The 20,985-nt window shown below is 38.9% G+C and overlaps 1 protein-coding gene across 2 annotated transcripts in view; it reads right to left on the bottom strand.

Moving 5' to 3' along the window:
* LOC135706938 (probable serine/threonine-protein kinase cdc7) overlaps nucleotides 1-20,985 on the bottom strand; it is a 163,477-nt gene that overhangs the window by 87,945 nt on the left and 54,547 nt on the right. For both annotated transcript variants that reach the window (XM_065228623.1, XM_065228624.1), the window contains exons 2-3: nucleotides 17,933-18,026; nucleotides 3,687-3,768 (exon numbers count right to left, since the gene is read on the bottom strand). In XM_065228623.1, the coding sequence (XP_065084695.1) occupies nucleotides 3,687-3,768; nucleotides 17,933-18,026 (176 nt within the window). The remainder of the gene's footprint in view (nucleotides 1-3,686; nucleotides 3,769-17,932; nucleotides 18,027-20,985) is intronic.

Below are 20,985 nucleotides of genomic sequence, written 5' to 3'. Positions count from 1 at the left end.
GCATCGTAAACGTATACACCTTGGTAAATGCGTAAACGTTTATTACACTTAAATGGAACCTGATATTTTTACGACAGTGTATATGTTAACGATGCGCTTAGTGAATACCCCTATGGAGAATACCCGAGCAGGAACCGATAGCTAATCAATAACAAATGAATATCTTAATGTGGTAAGAAAACAGATTTTGGTTTGCTTGTGGTATAAAACCTTGTTTTGATATTATTCAGTTATCGAAATATTTTGTAAAATATCAAATGAATACCAAAAAAACAAAATGGGATCTTTCAGTTTTTGGACAATAACACCTAAAAGAGTTATTGCATTGGTATTAAAAGACCTTCAAAATAACAAACGGTGGTATTTTGGCATCTAACAACGCGTCTGTTATCCGTTTGTTATTGTAATAGCTAAATTATTTATTAGTTTGTTATTCGTAGAATATTTTTAAGGTATTATTTTTGGTATTTTACCTCTTATGTCAACCTCACTAATTCCATATTTAGGTAGCCAATTATCCTATTTTTCATGAATTTGGTATTAATAAGTTATCCAGATAATTTCAACTTAAATATTATTCGGAGGGAAAGAAATCTGTATAGGGATAGACTCCGTTTATTTCTATCCACTAGATAGCTCATTCCGGATAGTAATATTATCCATGCCTATCCGGATATTATTGAAGCCTGGAGCTGCTGCGTTTTTGTGTCCACAAATCTGGAGAACTTTGAGATTTTAACGTATTAATAACACAAAAACGAAGCCCAAGATCATCAAAACAACAAAAATCCTTACATGTTGTCTGTGTCTCACTCAGTTTTAACGTCTCATCATCTAGTCACTCAGTCGACACTCAGGTTCCGAATGTCAGATATCAACTCTTTCGAAGATTTCTCGCGTCACTTTTCAAATAGACCAATGTATCAAAGCGATACAAACTATTGCTCTTCTATCATTGTATGTGATACAAAAACATCCATCCAAATTTACTTTCATTTATTTAAGATAATCATTGATCAAAAATTGTCCAATGTACAGTTTGAAATGATGGGTATATGATTGTTACTTCGGTCATTGGGACTGCCTAACATGGTTGGTGCTCATTTTCCAAAGATGGGGCCAATCTAAAGTTAGGTACTATACTCTGAAATCTGTGAAAGGGAATCTAGTATCATGTAGACAAAACGTCCAATGTAACACTCATTGATTATGTCATTGAGAAAAATTTCCAATGTAACATGTCCGATGTACAACTCGACTTGTTAAAACGTCCTATGTGGTTTTTTTTCTATGTTGTAGCATGAAATTCAAAGGAAAATTGTGATTTTACCGTTTCTTCTGAATATTATTATACACTGACTACATTAAAAATAGTATTGCAAAATGTAGTTAATTGCAGTTGAAATAATAATCTGTCGAACTTCAACTTCGATTTTCTCAAAATGGTGGATATCTTACATTGGTCTATTTGAAATGTGACGCGAGATTTTTCAGATAGCTCAACAAGTCAGTCGGGGTTTGGTGTGGTGAGTGTCAACGGTGAGATTCGTTTAATTCTAGATAGAGTTGGAATTGGGGCGTAACAGCTTTTGTAAACAATGACTTCTCTCGATGATTTCGCGGAAGCCATGGCTCTCCCTGGCAAATCGACATCACCATGGATATGGATATGTTGGTGTGTGTAGGCGTGCCTTGAATTCCGAGAAATCGACGAGAAAAGTAATTGTTTACAAAGGCTGTTACGCCCTAATTCCAGATCTAAGAATCTAGAATTATGCTTTGGTCTTTTCCTTTGACTATGTACACTCTCGTGACAATCGTGAGATTTTGCAACTCTGGCAGAAATGAACTTTAATTCATCAAGAATATCCAACTGTAGCATTGGATTGCTATGCATTGGCGCACTAGAATTCCATCGTGAGACTTGAGAGTGGCTTCATTCAAACATTTCAAATCATCAGACCTATCTGACGTCATTGTTTGCAATGACATAGATCACAGACATAACTCTTAGAAGAAAATTCTTCAAAAAATATCGTCAAGCGTATTTTGCATGCGCACTAGCACCATCTATCATCCACATTCCCAAGCAATGTTTTGCAACCGGAGCATCCCTCGTGCATGCAATTTTTTTACTAGTTGCTTTGCCCTCGTTCTGTCAACGCGTCAGCTGTGTTGAATAAAAACAAAACAGATGGAAGTCAGTGATGTCGGTTCTATGAAATTTTCCGAAGATCTATAGAATTGATTGAATTCCGCAAAAATACGGATCCGTAGCAAAAATTCTCAGAAGCTTAGACTTTTCTGGGGATTTGTTTTGATTGCCTAGTGTGCTTTTTCTTTTGCTGGAAACAACTTTTTAAACGAGGTAATGCATCACTTATTACAGCCCTTTCTACCACCGCTCATCACTTCAATGTGTACACATAAGAAAAAAAATTATATGTGTCAATCAATACACCCTGGTGAAGTATTGAACATCAATAACTGGTAAAAGTCGATAGAATATTACAGTCATAAACATGATTTGTTCTCGAATTCTGTGTTCATTGTACAACGTAATATTAGGAACGGTATGTGTCTCCAGTGGGATGCCTTGACCACTTATCATTTTCAAGAGCTGACATCTACTAACTAGACGTGAAAAATAACTGGCATCACTGATAAGTGCGAAATGTGGTGGCTTGCTCAATGCTTCAGTGGCGCCACCATGACAAATGCAAGCACATTCCCAACTAAAATATTATTTGCGATGAATGTGATTGTGAGTGTTATGACTGTTATGTCATGACACATGTGTCGATTGGAATGGATAGAAAAGCAAGCAGCAGATAAATGTAAATAAACAAACACGTCATATGTGTTCGGACGCTTAGAAAATCAGCGTATTCAAATCAACTATAAAAGCTTCATGATCAACTTCACTCCTGAATAAAAAAAAAATGAATTTTTAGTCTAATTTCAATTCTAAAAAATAAAGCAAATATGCAATTTAAAATCCAAATTCGTATTTCCAATATTCCAAGCATCTGCTAGTAAACTTTTGAGAGGTATTTGTTTGTGTATCAAACATATGGTTGGAAAACTATTCAGGTTCATCGGTGAAAAATGATCAACTTCCCCCTTTTTTCAGTACGAGGAGTGTATGTTACCATTAGGTGGATTGGCCTTGGTTTTACTTATCCAAATAAAAAGTTATCAGTCTATAAAATTTAAAAGTCCTCGTACTCTACGATTATACGATTTATTGGACACGTCCACACACTAAGTTTTGGTTGCCGACTCACAGAAATTTTGGCACCGCCAAGCGCCAAGCAGCTCGGCAATAATTTTTAATAATATCTCTACAAATGAAACGTTCGGTTGCTGAGTTTCGGAAAATGTTTCACTAAATCTCAATAGCTACCCAAGTAGCACACTTCCTTCACGAAAAGTTGCCGCAACTTGCTTGTGACCGAAATAAGTCGCATAAGAGTTGCTACAACCATTTTGCGAAAAAGAAAGTGCTGCTAGGGTAAGCAAGTAAAAAATTGTTTTTTTTTTTTTAGCTTCCAGTAAAACTTGTAGTAAAACAACCGAGATTCGACAATCAAAACCAAGTGCGCAGTCATTTGATTCAAACTCTGGAATTTCACATTTAACCACGAATCATGGTTACCCGTGGGTGCAGAAAAGAATTCACGTACCTTGTACTCCTGCAGCAGGTTGTTCCATTTTTTGATGATTTTTGAAATCGGTAAAGGCACACTGAGTTCTCGTTCGACGACCCTGCAAAAAAAGGGGAAAGAGTTAGTTAGAAGTAGTCTCCTTTAGATGGTATTTAGTAAAACTGCGCGTGGATTTGATTAGTATGTCAAGATTCTATGAGTAGTTACTTTAGTACTCAACCGAAGAGGGCGAATAACCCGGAACCGCAAAAAACTTTCTCCTTCTTCATTGCCGCCTCTCAAGAAAAAGCTCATCAAAACCAAGTTGAGCCAAAGAATTACAAATTTGTCAACATTGGAGAATCGTAAATTTACACGAATCTGTTGACATTTCCCATCAGCTGACTGTACGTAATTATTGTTAAAAGAATGACAACCTTTTAGCACCTTCCAGCAATAAAATGAAATTTTCTGCGAAAGAGAAAGCTTCAACAAAGTATGAAATGAGAAGCATGCAGGCAGGCAGAGAAGGCGCTCAACACAAGATCAAAATAAACATTCGCTTCTTCCAGCCGGGTGGGGTGCAGGCGGCAGTCAGTAAGTACAGCGTTGTGAAGTGACAGATAGAAGCCGCAAAAATTTGCATTCATACGTTCCTAGCCTCCTCCATTTAGCATGCCATGCCATTGCTGCTGCAGTCAAACAGAAGAAGGCCAACCGATGACGATGACTACGACGACAACGAAGTTCGAAAAGCGGAGACCTCTGCCTCTCAGCACACTTTTGCCTCCGCAGAGATGTTTGTGTGGATGTGCGAAATTTGTTTTTGTTAGCTCTCTTGCCCGGCCACAAATGAGTGCGAATTTCACTTTCAACGCTCGGCATGTACGCAAAAGATTTAGTTGTTGTTTGCAGAAAGTGAATCGCATCGTGCTGACCAACTTTGCGCATTGACAGCCGCTCGAAAATCGCAGGTGGGGCTTCGATTTGGTTGTTTTTGTTGTTTTTTGGATACATCCTGTCGTCGGTAATGTATGGAAGTACCGCTGTTTGTTGTGCAGGTTCGTCGCTTGAGTTTTTCGTTTGGGTTGGTTGGAAGACGTTACTTAACATCACATGTTTGAGATTTTCATTTGAGTTCTGTGAGATAACAATCTGTGCCATTGCTGAGCTCAATCTAGGGTTCAAGACCCACTGTAGTGAGTATCCTGGAGATAGGTCACAGGCGTTCAAACAACTTGGTTTTACATATTCTAAATATTATGGAAAAGTGGTAAAATTTAAAGGGAAAGCGAAATTTATAGAGTTAAAAAATCAGCTCTCACAAAACATACAACAGTGAAACTGTAACTCCACCTTTGCTCCAGTTCAGCAAACAGGGTGTTCAAATTTCATGAACAATGTCACAGTGGTATGGCATAACTGTCATTTTGACGACCATTTTTAGACTCTTCAAGGAATCACCTTAGAACTTTTTTTTTTATTATTATAGTCACTTGGGTCATTCGTGACTTGTCCGGGGGTGAGATTTGAACGCGTGGCTTTGGCGTGAGAGGTATGGATGTTAACCATTACGCCGGGGTCGCCCCCTACCTTAGAACCATTTTGGAAGAGAAAACAAATTTAAATGGAGCATTAGAAGTGGGTTGAGCAATTTCGAGTTAAATTAAAGCTTGACAATTTCATTGCGTATTCCATAATATTTATGGGCTGAATTTTTCGTAGGACCTTTTCTACACAGGGGAATTTAAGTAATCTCGTCAATCTATGCAGCATCCGCACTTTTATTAGGAATTTCTCAGCGTTACGTACACAGATGACGGGTTTGTTTGTTCAAATTTATTTCCTGCTTTATATTCTATCGATTCCAATCGAAATAATCGTTCAAATGGGTTGAAACCCTTTTTTCCATGCTCAAAACTTGTCGGCAGCCTCTTTTTCTTCGGCATGTTTCCCATTTGAACTGTGCGTTAATCAGCTGTTTTATTGTTCGCAACTCGAAATCAGCCGTATTATGAAGTGCGTACGTTTCATTTGAAGAAAAGCCAGGCATAACATGCTCAGTTGTAAAAATGTAATCAGATTGAAACTGAACGACTAAGGAATCGTTTAAATACATTCAGCGAAGGAAAATCACAATGGAAGTTTGCAGAACTTCTTTGGATTCTTTGCAGTTTTAAAGCTCCTTTGGAGATGTTATGCCTTGTTGTTGTTAGGGCCATTTTGACATTGACGAAGGCAGTTTTGATATTTTGAAGATTATTTTCGAAGTGGACAACCCACTATGAACAAAGTTGTCTTATTCTTCTTCTTCCTCCTCGTATTTCAAGCACATTGCTCATCGCATAAGATCTTTAAGATATTTATTCACAATAATTCGGACACCTTCAAACAGCGCTGCCATTTATACAGATTTATCTGTATTATACAGATTTTTTAATCTTAATACAGACCCGATACAGAATACAAATTTATCACAGATTTTTAAATTACAATACAGATTTATACAGATTTTTATAAAATGCTTGAGAAAAAAAAATTCAAAATTTATAAAAACAAAATAACTTGCTCGATTTTATCAGCGTACCCTCTTCTCTCCAAAATTAATTGTTGTGCTAAAAACCATATTTGGTTGAGTGGTAGTTTTATCAAATATCCGAGAGTTTTTGCCCCTCCAGTGGTTGGAAAACTGTTTTTGCAGTATGGAGAATATCACAAAATTCGCGACTCTCTACTAAATATAACTTCACAGAAGGAAAAAGGCGAACATGAAAGAAAACGAAATCCAATTTGGCTCAAAAGACTAGAAGAAGCTTACTCGTCGCTATGCTCCTCTAACATAAAAAAAAAATTAAAAAGTTTATGGAACATTTAATCGATTCCACTGTGCGTTTATATAGCTGCCTTTTAATAACTCATGATGACATCAAAATTTGATGTATTTTTATTTTGTTTTTTCGGCATGCATGCAATAACATGTTGATAACTAAATTTGTAATCTAAATAAAATATCCATATCAAAATAAGTTATCAAGCAGTTCTCACTAATATCGATATATGTTATAATTTTGGTATTCTTCGCATATCTTTTAGCTCTCATTTTTGTTCTGTTAGCCATCAACTCCATCAAAATGAAATCAATTTGAGTTATCAGGAATAATGAAAACAACATAATTTTTGTTTTCATTTTGTTCTCACCCTCTGCTCGGGAACCTATCAAATTTCCATCGACAATTAATCATGTTATGGTGTTTTTGACAGCATTCACAACCAGAGGACCAACCGCTTTCGGATGCATATGGAGCTGGTAGTAAACGATTTGAGATTGTATGGGGATTTACAGTATTAATTGAATATTTCCAATATAAGCATGTATGTTAAATACAAGAAAAGTGCCCGAGCACATTAAAATGGTACAAATACAAGTACTCGTAAACATTTTACTTGCATTGAAAATGTATTTCGTAAGAAATTGCGGATTTTCTGATATTCTCCATACTGCAAAAAATGATTTTACCAGCACTGGCGGGGCGACATCTCTCGACTTTTCGGTGTAACTACCACACAAATGATGTAATTAATTGTATTCATCTATATTAAAAATATCAAATAGTAATAAACTCGTGCACTTTTTTGCATTTAAAACTGCTTATCAGGAAGATAATGAATAGAAACTAAAATCTCCATACATTTTCAAACGGCTTCATATCACTCTTATAAATAAGTACGGACGATATCACAAATGGCGCAATTATATCCAGTATGGTTAGTACGATAGCCCGAATAGGTGGTTAAGCGCTTTTTATGGTTATTTTGTATGCACTGTATTTGTAAAACAACAAAACATGATTAATTAAGAAAAAAATCGTCAATACAGAAAATACAGATTTTTTAATAGAGTGGATACAGATTTTTTATAAAACCACCTGGCAGCTCTGCCTTCAAATCACTGTAACTTTTGAAATATTGCACGTAGGAGTCAAAAATTTCACTGAGGTATAGCTATGAGTCACTGACGAAAAAGACTATGATTGGTGTTTACATTCAATGTTCAGTCCAGCGTTGCCAGATATACCGATTTATCAGTACTTATACCGATTTCCAAACTAGATACCGATATACAGATAAGGTTCCTCAGAATACCGATTTTAAGATTTTATACCGATTTATACCGTTTTTTTTATATAATCAAAATTATTATTGCCTGCCCACGCTCGAATTTCGGAGAAAATTTTTGTGAGAGACTTGTATCTTTCTGAATGCCTCATATTTTGAGCCTTCGAAATTCTAAACAATCATCTAAAGATGCCTTATGCTTGATACTCTTTCGACTAATTATATTTCCTCACCGTTTTTGGCTACCCATCAATCGAGAAATAGTCGATGGCTCTTTCCGGTACTTCCTAGGAAATCGAGAAATATATTTTAAACATTATTTTACTTCCGTAAGTTTTTATTCATTTTTAATCTTCCTGAAGTTTCATCCAACTTTCCCTGCAATTTTCTTCCACCTTACCTTGAAAGCTTCTTCAGCCTTCGCTCGAATGATTCTTTCATCTTTTTCCGCTAGTGTTTTAACTTTGCCGGAGCTACAAGGATGCTATCAGATTTTTATTGCGGATCCACACTACCTGCATGCACATTTAAGTAGTTCTGAAACTTCAGAAAAGTTCCAGACTTTTGTGTTAGTTTCGATAAATTAAAGACAGTTTCATTAACTTCTGTTAAAATTCGAAAACCCAAAAATTTTAGAAAAGTACAACGAACTCCAGTCTTCATCAATTTTTTGGAAACTTCACAAATATTTTGGAAACCTCACAAGTCCAAAGAGTTTCAGGGAAATTTAATGATTTTCAGGAACTTAAGTGAAGCTCGGAGAACATCAGGAAGGATCAATTAATTTCTATGAAATTGCTGAGATTATAAAGGAGTTCCGTGAAACTCAGGCCATTTCCGAAAACTTCAGCAACGTCCATGCAAATTTTAGGAAACGTAAGAGAAGTTACATGAACATTAGATTATTGTGAGAAAATTTTATGAGAAGTTCTATGCTTTTTAATGGGAGTATCGATAACTTTTAAAAATTAAAAAATCGGGAAGATCAGAGAACTTCAATGCTGATGTTACAATAAATTCAAGAAAATTGTGAGAGCACTTAAGAGATTTCGTAATCTTCAATAAAGTTCAGATACCTTCTAAGATGATTAGAGATATTCCGGTAGTCTTATTATAATCAGGGAAGTTCCGAGCGCTTCGAGGATGACCAAGAAAATTACAAGAACTTTTAAGGAATTTCAAGGAATTATGGAATATTCCTTAATGCATTTTCTGAAAACTTCTGGGAAATTTCTGAGTCTTCAGGGATGTTTTTTGAATATCAGAAAAATTTTCTGGATCTTTAGAACATCCCCCAGGAATCTCTTTCTTGCGGAAGTATGTTCTTCCCAACAAACAATTTGAGTTGATCAACAGCTGAATAAGCTATTTTTTAGCTGAAGAAGCTTACATTTGCCTGAATAAGCTCTAATTCAACATTCAATGTCTGTTGGGTTGTTTCATTCGACTGTTCCGTAAGTGCTCTGCCTTCTGACTTTCTTCAGATGTTTCTTCCAATCTACCTTAGGAAGTTTCTGCCAGCGTCTCCAGGAAGTTTTTTCGTCTTCTCAAGGAAGTTCAATTAATTCTCTCAGAAATTTCTTTCGTCTTCTTCTGGAAGTTTGACCATAAGTCAAAGGTTTTTTTATTCGACGTCTAGTGGAAGGTTTTCCGAGCTTCTTCTGGCTTTCCCTGGAAGTGCCTACTTCTGGAAATGGATGTTGGATGTGACGTCCGATTTTTTTCCGATAGTTTATTTAAATTTTCTCCATGTTTCTCAAGTCGTGTCTTGGAAGTTTCCCGGAGGTTTTTCTAGCTTTTCTCGAACTTCATCCAGGAGAGCTTCTTGCGTCTTTCTCTGGATGTTTTTTCAGCTCTATCCAGAAGCTAATTCAAACATTCCCCGGAGTTTTCTTCCGGAATTTTCCGATCATAGTTCAAAAGCTAAAATTTTGCTTTGATTAACAGCTTTCTCAGTCTTAAAACACTGCAACGACTACGATGTAATCTGCCCGACATTACGGACATAGGTTGTGGCTTTTTTCAAGGTAAAATATTGTTTGTCGTTATTGTCAATAGTTTAGTTGTTGTGGCGGATTTTCCATATTTGGGTTTCATTTAATGATATTTAATTGAAAAAAAACTATTTGGTCACAATTTTGATCACCACTTGAGGACAACGATAATTTTAAAAATTAAATTTAAAAAATGAAAGAGTGGTTTAAGACTAAAAAAGCCGTCAAACAAAGCAAGTCCCTTCAAATCCCAGTCGTCACCATCGTTAAAATTTTCGCTTTCGAAAACGGCAAAATATAAAATTAAATAAATAGTAAATACCGATAAATACCGATTTTTAATACCTTTCATACCGATAAGCTTTAAAACAGTCTGGCAACGCTGGTTTAGTGTTCAAGATGGCGACGAATGAAAAACACGTGCGCGACCGTTTTTGTACATAATGCAAATCCTGATTTGTCAATACGGGAACTAGCAAAACAAAAAAATTAATTTACCTAAATCCACTGTTCACAGTGTGCTCAAATCATTTTCGGAACGGTCGGTCGAGAGGAAACCGAGAAGTGATAAAAACATTGTATGCTGTCATGGAATGAAAGGTGAAGAGGACATTGAAGAAAAACCCGAATCCCTCTGTTCGAACGGTGGCTCGTAAAAAAGGAATGTCACCTGGTTTTGTAAAAAAAATCAAAACAACGTTTGGGGCTGAAGTCGTTTAAAGAAAAAACAGTTCAAAATCAACGACAGCAACGACAAACGGAATTTAACAGCAAAATCACGGTTCGACGTTTGCACTGCAAATATTCGACGAAGTTTTCATGCTTCGTTATGGACGATGAAACTTATGTCCTGGAGGATTTCAAGCAGCTTCCAGGACTGGCTTTCTATTCTGCTATGGCCAAAAATGCTACAGCTGAGTGTTTCAGGACGAAGAAGGCAAACAATACCTTATTTGGCAAGCAATTTGTACGTGTGACCGAAAGAGTAAATCTTTCGTCACTACAGGCACAATCAACAAGGAAATTTACCAGAAAGAGTGTCTGCAGAAGCGATTGCTACCCTTCATCAACTCTTTGTTCTAAAACTACGATGCCATTATGCATGTAGTGGTACGAACTAAATCAAGTGATTATTGTGCCAACAACCGCAAATCCGCAAAATTGTTCAGAGTTACGTCCAAGCGAGAGATATTGGGTTCTGATGAAGCGGGAGTTTTCTGGAGAGAAACTAAGGATCAAAGATATCAAACACTTCCAACGAATTTGGTCAAAAGCGGCCACCACCGATTAACAAACTCTGACGATTTGCTAGCCTTTTCGCGAGTCATTTTGTCGTTTCTATGACGATTTGTTTACATGTCAAAGGTCACTTTGATGACTTTTAACCTTTTTGTGCGTGACGATTATTCCATAAGTAAAAGGGAGACGAGGCGCTTATTACGAAGCTCATACAATGAGAACCAAAGAATGATTTGAAAAAGTTGTTGGTTCGGATAAGAAATGAAATATGGCGTAAATAAAAATTGGAACAGGTTCCGGATAATCCCGGGGAAGTGGTTAATCTATAATTTTCTCAAGAAATATATCGAATCGTGCATAGACGGATTCCATTTATACTGACTTATCTGCTGCTTTCGATAAATTGAATCACCGCATATCAATCGCAAAACTGGACAGGCTTGGTATCCACGGCTGCCTTTTGCAATGGTTTCAGTCGAACCTCATCGATCACTGTCTTACTGTTGTCATTGGTGATCACCAGTTCAGTATGTTTGCTGCAACGTCCGGCACACCCCAGGGTAGTCACCTGGGACCGCTGATTTTCCTGATTTACTTCAACGACGTGAATCTGGTAATTGAAGGACCACGATTATCTTACGCAGATGACCTTAATCTCTTCCTTCGAATCCACTCAATTGAAGACTGTTGCTTTCTTCAACGTCAGCTGAATGCATTTGCTGATTGGTGTATTCTGAATCAAGAAAGAGACTATTATGTTCAAGTATGTTTTGTTAGGCACTAAAATTGAGCGCGTCAGCCAACCTAGATGTGACTCTGGATACACAACTCTCTTTCAAGCAGCACATCTCGAATACCGTCGACAAAGCTTCCAAAATTCGAGGGTTTATCTTCAGGATTTTCAAAGACTTCACGGATATCTACTGCCCTAAATCGTTTACTGCTTCTTGTCTCGCTCCATTTTAGAATACTGCTCGGTTGTCTGGACTCCTCACTACAACAACAGTGTCGAAAGAATTGAGTCTGTTCAGAGACGGCTTCTGAGATATGCGCTACGTAAACTGCCGTGGACGAATCCCTTCCGATTGCCTAGCTACGAAAGTTGTTTACAACTGATCCATCTGGTGCCCCTATCGCTCCAAAGAGATACAGCAAGGACATTGCTAATTGCGGATTGCCCCGTTCTCCTTGAGCAAGTTGACATCAATGTTCAACCCCGAGCCCTACGGAATAATTCAATGCTGCGCCTGTCCATACAGCGAACTAATTATAGCATGTTCGGTGCAATCGGTGGTTTACAGAGACTCTTCAATAGGATGTCCGCACTGTTTTACTTTGACCTGACTCGTCAGCTGCTTCGCCGGAGGTTTAGTTCGTTTTTTGACGTAGGACTACGTCTGTGATTTCTATATGGGGGTACACTTTGTGAAAACCGGAAATGGAATATGTGACAAAATTATGAAAGATTTTGAACATTAATAACTCAGCTGCCCCTGGACCAATTTCAATAATTTTATCACCAATCGATTAGAAATATTTCTACGCATCCGTTGAATTTAAGACTTTTTCATTTTTAAAAAGTCATTATTGAAAATTGCACTAATGTTGCAATGAAAATTAAAATTATCACAGATTTTCTGCGAAACGTGATTTCCCTAACACAGATTTCAAAGTTGAATTCCATCCAGTCTCACCAAACGGTGTTATTCAATAACCACGTGGTGAGTGGTGGTGTTCTCCAGTACACAACGACAGGCTGCCTGCAAGCAGTGAGCTGCAACCCACATGAGCATCCATAGAGGAGGAAGAAGCCACACCGCTATTGATCGGAATCAGTAGCTTTTCGTGAGTCGCTGTGGGTTATCTATGTCAAGCGCGTCATACTAAAGAGTATAAACAGAGAGAACTCAAGTTCCTATTCCTACACAAAACACAAGCTCCTGCTACAGCTAGCAAATAACATTTATTATATAAGACCATGTAGTCCTGCGTCACCATTTCGTACAACCCCATAGGGCTGTCCCTTGTAGTTTAGATTGTCTATTAATGTGAATTTTTTTTTACGAGTTGACTATCTATGTGCTTATTGATGTTTAGTTTTAGTACTTTTTACTTGCTTAGGTTATATCATTGGGGCCAAAAACGCCTGTTGATGTTTAGTCATAAACAAATAAATAATCACGAGTAAAGTCATGCGGCATTTCATAAATTTTCAGAATTTAATGCTAATATTACAAGAAACCATGTCACTTCAGCAGAGAGAGCAAAGAGGAAGAGGTCCATCTTTGATTTCAACAAACCGCACGTTGCCATATCGAATTTTCTGAAATTTTTGGACAGTTAATTATGTGAATTGGCAGAGTGACAATGGCCAACCCGTGTCTCTAAAACAGGCTCCGTAAGCCACGCGAGAAAAGCCAATCTCTGATTTCAATAAAACCAGAATTGCGGCATATTAAAGACTAGTGCCAACTGAGCAGAGTTACAAAGGCCACGCCTCGACTCCGGAGAAGGTTCAGAAAGCCCCGGAGAAAGTGACCAATCTCTGTATTTGACTAAAATTACTCATGTGGCATATAGCACTTTTCTAGATTTTTTTTGGTCATGTCATTAGAGACCACGCCAATTAAGCAGCGTGACAATGGCCTCCCAATGTCCTCGGAATAGATTCTGGAAGCCCCACAGCAAGTGACCAATCTATGATTTTAACAAAACCATACATGAGCCATATCATATTTTTCGGAAATTTTAGTGGGACCACGCCAATTGAGAAGATAGGCAACAGCCACCTGATATCCTCGAAACAGATTCCGCAATCCCCGGGAGAAGTGACCAATCTCTGATTTCAACGAAAACAACGTGCGAAATATTTCAGAAATTAAATTCTGAAACAACTAATTAAGGACCATGTCATTTGAACAGAGTGACAATGGCTACCCCTCTGATTTCTCAGAGTGTCAATAGCTCCTGTTTCTGTTCAAATCAGAGACTGGCCAATTCCCTCGGACTGGGGCTTCCAGAATCTATTCTGAGCACATCGAATGGCCATTGTCCATAAAATTATGAAACTTTAGGTATGGCGCAGTGTTCTGTCGCAATACGAGATTGACCATCTCCTGCGGGGCTACCCAAACCTGTTCCGAGAATATTGGATGGCCATTGCAACTCTGCTCAATTGAGATGGCCGCTAATGACATGTCCATAAACATTATGGAATGCCACATGACTAAAGGGTGATACGGTCAAAATTTGGTCAATATCAACTTGACGTATATCTTTCAATTTTGCATTTAAAAAACCTGAACACCCCTCATTTTGAAGGTGTGTGTGTGTAGAATGTTGCTCCTATTTTGATTTTGGAATTCACTCTTCAGTTGTCAAAATGCCGTCCAAGCAAGAAGAGCAGCGTATCAAAATTTTGCTCGCGCATCGCGAAAATCCCAGCTACTCGCACGCAAAGTTGGCAAAATCGCTAAAAGTTGCCAAATCAACCGTTACAAATGTAATTAAAGTGTTTGGGGAACGTTTGTCAACAGCCAGGAAGTCTGGATCGGGGGGAAATCGAAAACCGGAAGCCGCTGAGACGACAAAGAGAGTTGCCGGTAGTTTCAAGCGAAACCCTAACCTCTCTCTCCGAGATGCCGCAAATAAGCTGGGTGTATCGTCTACAACCGTGCATCGAGCCAAAAAACGAGCCGGACTATCGACTTACAAGAAGGTAGTGACTCCAAATCGCGATGATAAACAAAATACGACGGCCAAAGCGCGATCCCGGAGGCTGTACACGACGATGCTGACGAAGTTTGACTGCGTGGTAATGGACGACGAAACCTACGTCAAAGCCGACTACAAGCAGCTTCCGGGACAGGAGTTTTATACGGCAAAAGAAATATCTGGTTTGGCAAGCCATCTGTACCTGTGGCTTGAAAAGCAGCATTTTCATAGCTTCCGGGACTGTCAACCAAGAAATTTACGTGAAAGAGTGTTTGAATAAACGTCTGCTGCCTTTCCTGAAGAAACACGGTTGTTCCGTACTGTTTTGGCCGGATTTGGCATCTTGCCATTACGGTAAAAAGGCCATGGAGTGGTACGCCGCCAACAACGTGCAGGTGGTTCCCAAAGACAAGAACCCTCCCAACACGCCAGAGCTCCGCCCAATTGAGAAATACTGGGCTATTGTCAAGCGGAACCTAAAGAAGACCAAAAAAACTGCTAAGGGCGAGCAGCAGTTCAAGGCAAACTGGCTTTCTGCGGCGAAGAAGGTGGACAAGGTGGCTGTACAAAATCTGATGGCAGGGGTCAAGCGTAAGGCCCGGCAATTCGGATTTGGAAAAGCGGAAGCCTAACTGAATATTTTTCCTGAATTTTGACTAATTGAACTTGAAAAAGAAATTTAATTTGATTTTTTAAATAAACGATTTCACCGATTTACACGCGTTTTCCCTTGACCAAATTTTGACTGTATCACCCTTTAGCATTTGTTGAAATCAGAAATCGGTCAGTTCCTTCGGGGTTTCTGGAAATTTATTCAGAGAATTGGGTGGCCATTATCACTCTGCTTAATTGACATGGTCTCTATTGAATTACCTTACAAATCAAGCTAAGGCCTTGTTGTCCTCTGCTGTCCGAAGAATTCGTCTCCACTCTACTCGATCCATGGCCACACTCCGCCAGCCTCGTAGTCTGCGCAGGTCACCTTCTACTTAGTCGATCCACCTTGCCCACTGCGCGCCTCTTCTTCTTGTTCCTGTTGGGTCGCTTTCTAGAACCATTTTCACTGGGTCACCGTGCGACATTCTTACGACGTGCCCAGCCCACCGTAGTCGCCCAATTCTTGCAATGTGGACGATGGATGGTTCTCCCAGCAGCTGGTGGCCGTAGAGGACCACCGGTCTAATCAGCGTCTTGTAGACAGTCAACTTCGTGCGGCGGCGAATTTTATTCGACCGGAGCGTCCTCCGGAGTCCAAAGTAGGCACGATTCCCTGCCATAATGCGTCTTTGAATTTCTCTGCTGGTATCATTCTCGGCGGTCACCAGTGAGCCCAAATACACGAACTCATCGACCACCTCGATTTCATCATAGTCAATCTGAACTCGGGGTGGGAGGCTAACATTGTCTTCCCTAGAACCTCTTCCTTCCATGTATATTGTATTTGATGCGTTTATGGCAAGTCCAACCCGCCTAGCTTCAGCCTTCAGTCTGATGTACGTTTCCATCATCGTCTCAAAGTTCCGTGCCATGATGTGAATGTTATCGGCGAAGCCGAGAAGCTGGATGGACTTCCTGAAGATCGTGCCACTCGTGCTATCCCTGCTCTTCTGATCACACCTTCTAACGCGATGTTGAACAGCAGACACGAAAGTCCATCACCCTGCCGTAACCCCCTTCGAGATTCAAAGGGACTCGAGAGTGTCCTCGATACTCGAACAACGCACATCACTCGATCCATCGTCGCCTTGACCAATCGCGTCAGTTTATCCAGAAATCCGTACTCGTGCATAATCTACCATAGCTGATCTGGATCGATTGTATCGTATGTGGATTTGAAATCGATGAACAAATGATGTGTGGGCACGTTGTATTCGCGGCATTTCTGCAGAACCTTCCGAATCGCGAAAATTTGGTCTCTATTGAATTACCCATGAAAAACTGAAAATGTTTATAAACCACACATCTGGTTTTGTTGATTGGCCACTTCCCCCGAACAGGTTCTGTACTGTTCTGGGGACAGTGAGTGATCCATCCCAAAATTAATGAACACCATATTTCAGCTCTTATAGAAACCAACAGCTTTGCAGGTCATTATTTAGTTCTATCTTATTTTCTAGACTTCGCAAAAAGTGTTTGTTCCCTGGTTAGCTTTTCTTCTAAAAAAATTTCTTGAAATTTCACACGATAGCAAATATTTTCATTTTATTAAATGTCAGAGAACATGATTTTATTTTAATTTAAACATTAAAATACGTAGAATATATTCGCATTTCGTAGATAATGTTTATATGATTTTTTTCTGTTTTTGGCATCAAGCAGAAATGAGAATTGCTCCTTAAATTCTCAATAATTAGCACACGTTCTCATATTGCAACTTGACCAGCGTCTACCATTTTTCCACTTTAGATGCACTTCCTCTTCTTCCGACCACGTGGAAAATGAGCTTCTTCTCCGGTGATCTACTTCCAAATCGTACACACATCGAGATTCCTCTCCCTTCCCTAAGCTCCCTTCCCGTGAAGCTCACTGTCGATGCGTCCACGCCCTTTTTGTTCGATTTTAACGTGAGCCCGCAAAATTTCCTCAATTACATTAATGGTTTAACGGATTTATATTTCCCCCCTCCAGGCCTGCCTCATTTCGATTGCATTGCGCATCTTTTGCTCAGAAAATTCCAGCCTCAAAATCTACTCGAAAAACAATACAATAAATAATCGAAAGAACTATAGGAAACCCTCCAAAAGTTAAGACCCATGGGTCTAATGATTCGCTTTATCTCCATCCGTTAACCGAAGTCCGCCGGAGAGAGGCAGGAGAGGGGCGGAGGAAAAACATGAATCGACTACACACATAAAAAGAGGAAACACAGAGAGCCACGTTTCGATGTGGAATAATAGGCGCGAATATGGAATGTGGGAACAAGCCGGGATCGGAAATTGTTCCACTTTCCGGCTCGGCCGGTGCTGAACACCGAACCAACAAAGTGAGGAAGCATTCTGATCGAGGAAGAACCTAGTTTTTTTTTTGTTGTTTTACTTTTTGCTTTTTTGTATTCGACGGCGGTTCGCTGTCGGGAAAATGTAGGTCACGTGGTTTTTGGTTTAGTCTCTGCGGATTGGTTTCTTCTGATGAGGTGTGTGGAGCGGGAAGGGGAATGTGGGTAGTTTTTTTTTTCGGTCTGTCTGAGCACAAGAAGATTTAACAAAGATGGAAGATACTTACGCCCACGCGTATTTCGATGCATTTCGTTTGCCGGTGAAAAGTGGTGACAGTTCTGCCCGTAGTCGGATCAGGGTTTTCACTTTGTCGGCTTCCCCTGGAAAAAAAAAGAAAGATGAGAAATTAGATTTGAAGTATATATTTGAATTGATGGGTTTTGTTTTAGTTGTCATTTGTGAAACGTTCTGCCCGATGTTTCTTTTAAAGGCGACAGGCAAATCTTATGTGATGAAGCCACAGTATGTCGGTCTTTTTCAGCGGCTCTGTTGATTGCGAAGCACCCATTTTTCCAAATGCTCTTCTGTGAAATAGGCCGTCCAAAATATGACTCCCAAATCCCACGAGATATTCTCAAAACACCACACGATTGGGCTTAGAAATAACAAGACAACACAACAATGATTTAAAAAATTCATAACGATCTGAAAATTGACAAAGGAGCTGTCAAATGCCTACAATTTCTTAAAATCGTAAAAATTATCGCTAAAACAGCTCACAGCGCACAAATAGCATGAAACGTCAAAACATTCTGAAAATGACCTAACATCGTAATGGATCTAATACTCTTAAACGGCGTAGAATCGCCAACATGGTGTTAATAGTACTACAATTGACTTAAAAATAGTAATAGCAAGATAAGCTTTAAACGCCAAAACGACTCAGGATCAGTGCTGTAAATTTTCATATCATACGATTGAAGATGAACCAATACAACCATTCAATCAATTCTGTGTAAACGAATTCTCACATGACCATAATTTGAAGAGCCCCTTTCTCATTCGAAGCTCATTGTCGCTGTCCATTGAGTCACTCACTATCATTTGATATACGACAGTGGAGTATGGAAAAAAAACCCAGACAAATGGTCCCGAACGGAGAAGTTGACCCGATGTCGGATAAATGTAAGGCTAATTTAAGGTCGATGTCGACCCAATGTCGTGTTGCCGTCGGTTCAATTTTGGGTTTATGTCGGGTCAATGTCGGGTCAATGTCGAGTCAACATCGGGTTGGGGTTTGGTAGAAGTCAGGTTGGTGTCTGGTTGGCTTAGGTTTTTCGCCGGAATGTCGACCAGAGCTCCGTTTATGTATAGGTTACACTCAACTGAATGACCATCATCATCATCATCATCATGAACTGTCATAATCTGAGCCAATCGAACATTCCAATTGGATTTTTTTCTTATTCTTACTAGAATAAATTTGAGAGTATTGCAATCGAACAGAAATTCAATCACCTTTATGTTTTGTGTGCTTCTCAAATTCAACTAGTTTTTGGAATCAAAAACAATATTCTAACTCTATTGATTAATTGATCTTCGCCGGTTAACGAATGGCACCAAGAAATGTGCAAAATATTGCGATGCAATTAATTATTATTTTGCACCTAAATCGAATCAAAAATACAAGTCATGTGAAATGTTAGCTTCTAGCAAGGGTTGCAATATAATTTAGGAACAAATCCCTGCTGCCGAATTGTATTTTGTTTTCTCCGCCTATCTCTCCCTCTGAGTATTTCTAATATATAGCGTTTGTAAATTAGTGTATTTTCCTAGAATGCAATCATTTAATGACTCAAATAATTCGAAATATATATATATATATAGTCAATTACCAATTCACTTTATCATTACTATAAAATCCAGTAACATAACTTACTAGTTTCCGTAACTTTTAAGTGATGCCAATTTGAAGATGCCAATGTGAATCACTCAAATGTAATCTCTCCCCCAAAACACGTATTATTCACCTGAAAAGTGTGATGGAAAATATCTACGCTCGAAAAGGCATGTGCATTTTACGTAAACTTTTTTTGCCGTGTAGGCTTGGACAACTTTCAAGATCTTAATGTAAAATAGCCTGAATATTGAGTGTAGTACTTTTTTCGAAATCTATGAAAATTTATGATAAAAAAAAATCAAAATATTAGATTCCGTCAACAGTCTTCATATAAGACTTTACTCTGAGTTTCTAAAATCAAACTCTTTTCTCTCAACATTGATGACTTAAGTGACTTTTTGATGAAAAAATTGACATTTTAGTGACTGATTTGAAAATAGTGACCATGTCACTAAAAAGTGACCTGCTACCAACCCTGCGATTGATGCCCTCCATCAAAGCCAGTACAGTCGTTTCCGGTACGTTTTTCTCAGTTTTTTCCCATTCATCATTTCTTTTTCGTCCTTCGCCTCTCCTTTGGTCTTCTGATGTTCGTGTTTCTTCATGGCCCAGTGAGTTTCGTGAAATAATCCTGTCCCGGCAACTGCTTAGAATCCGCATTGATGTAGGTTTTATCATCTACGACGCAGCACAGGTATTTCGCGAGTTTTCGCAACACTCTGCTGACGTTCGTCCTGATTTGGGAAGTTCTGAACCTTGTATGTTTTCAATCCGGATCGTTTTTTGACCCTCTGGACGACACTTTGCGAAACATCAAGTTTTTAGGCCAAGTCCCGCGTCGGAATGTTCGGATTCCTCTTGATATGAGCAATCAATCGGTTTCCGTCTAGATCCTGGTTTGTGATCCACTATCATCCGTTCCTGGAACCTTTGGAGGACCCTTGAGACGTATATTCATCAGTTTCCCAAGGCGCTATGCCCCGGGATTTTGCATGTGGGTGAACAAAATCCTATCGCAAACGGTTTGCTGATTTTCTTCCATCTCAACCGTAATCTCACTGACAACTGCACATCTGAGTGGATGTAAACATAACACTCGAAAGAAAATCTAGGCAAAATTTGTTTAATTTCGGTCAAGTATGAAAAAAGTTACGCAAGTTTGCAAATGTCGCAATAATTATCGACCTCCCTTTAGAAGGGACATTCCGGGAAGAGTTCCCGGGAAATTTATCAAAATTTCACATTTCTAGATTCCCGGGAAACGGGTTCGACTTCCCAGGAAACATCTGTTTTTTTTTTTAATAAGCTGTACTAAACACACATTTGCCCCGTAACGTGGGTAGATCACCTTTTCATGGTACGTTACGGGATGCAAGATCTACTACCGATTCCTAGTCCTCACTACTTCAAACTAGGGGTACAGGATTTTTCAGTAATCA

The sequence above is a fragment of the Ochlerotatus camptorhynchus genome, unplaced genomic scaffold (assembly GCF_037179485.1).
Source record: "Ochlerotatus camptorhynchus isolate MF236.1 unplaced genomic scaffold, CSIRO-AGI_Acam_v1.1 ptg000298l, whole genome shotgun sequence".
In the NCBI taxonomy this organism is placed as follows: domain Eukaryota; kingdom Metazoa; phylum Arthropoda; class Insecta; order Diptera; family Culicidae; genus Ochlerotatus; species Ochlerotatus camptorhynchus.
Note: the sequence above shows the minus strand (reverse complement) of the source record. Positions and strands in the feature narration are given on the sequence as shown.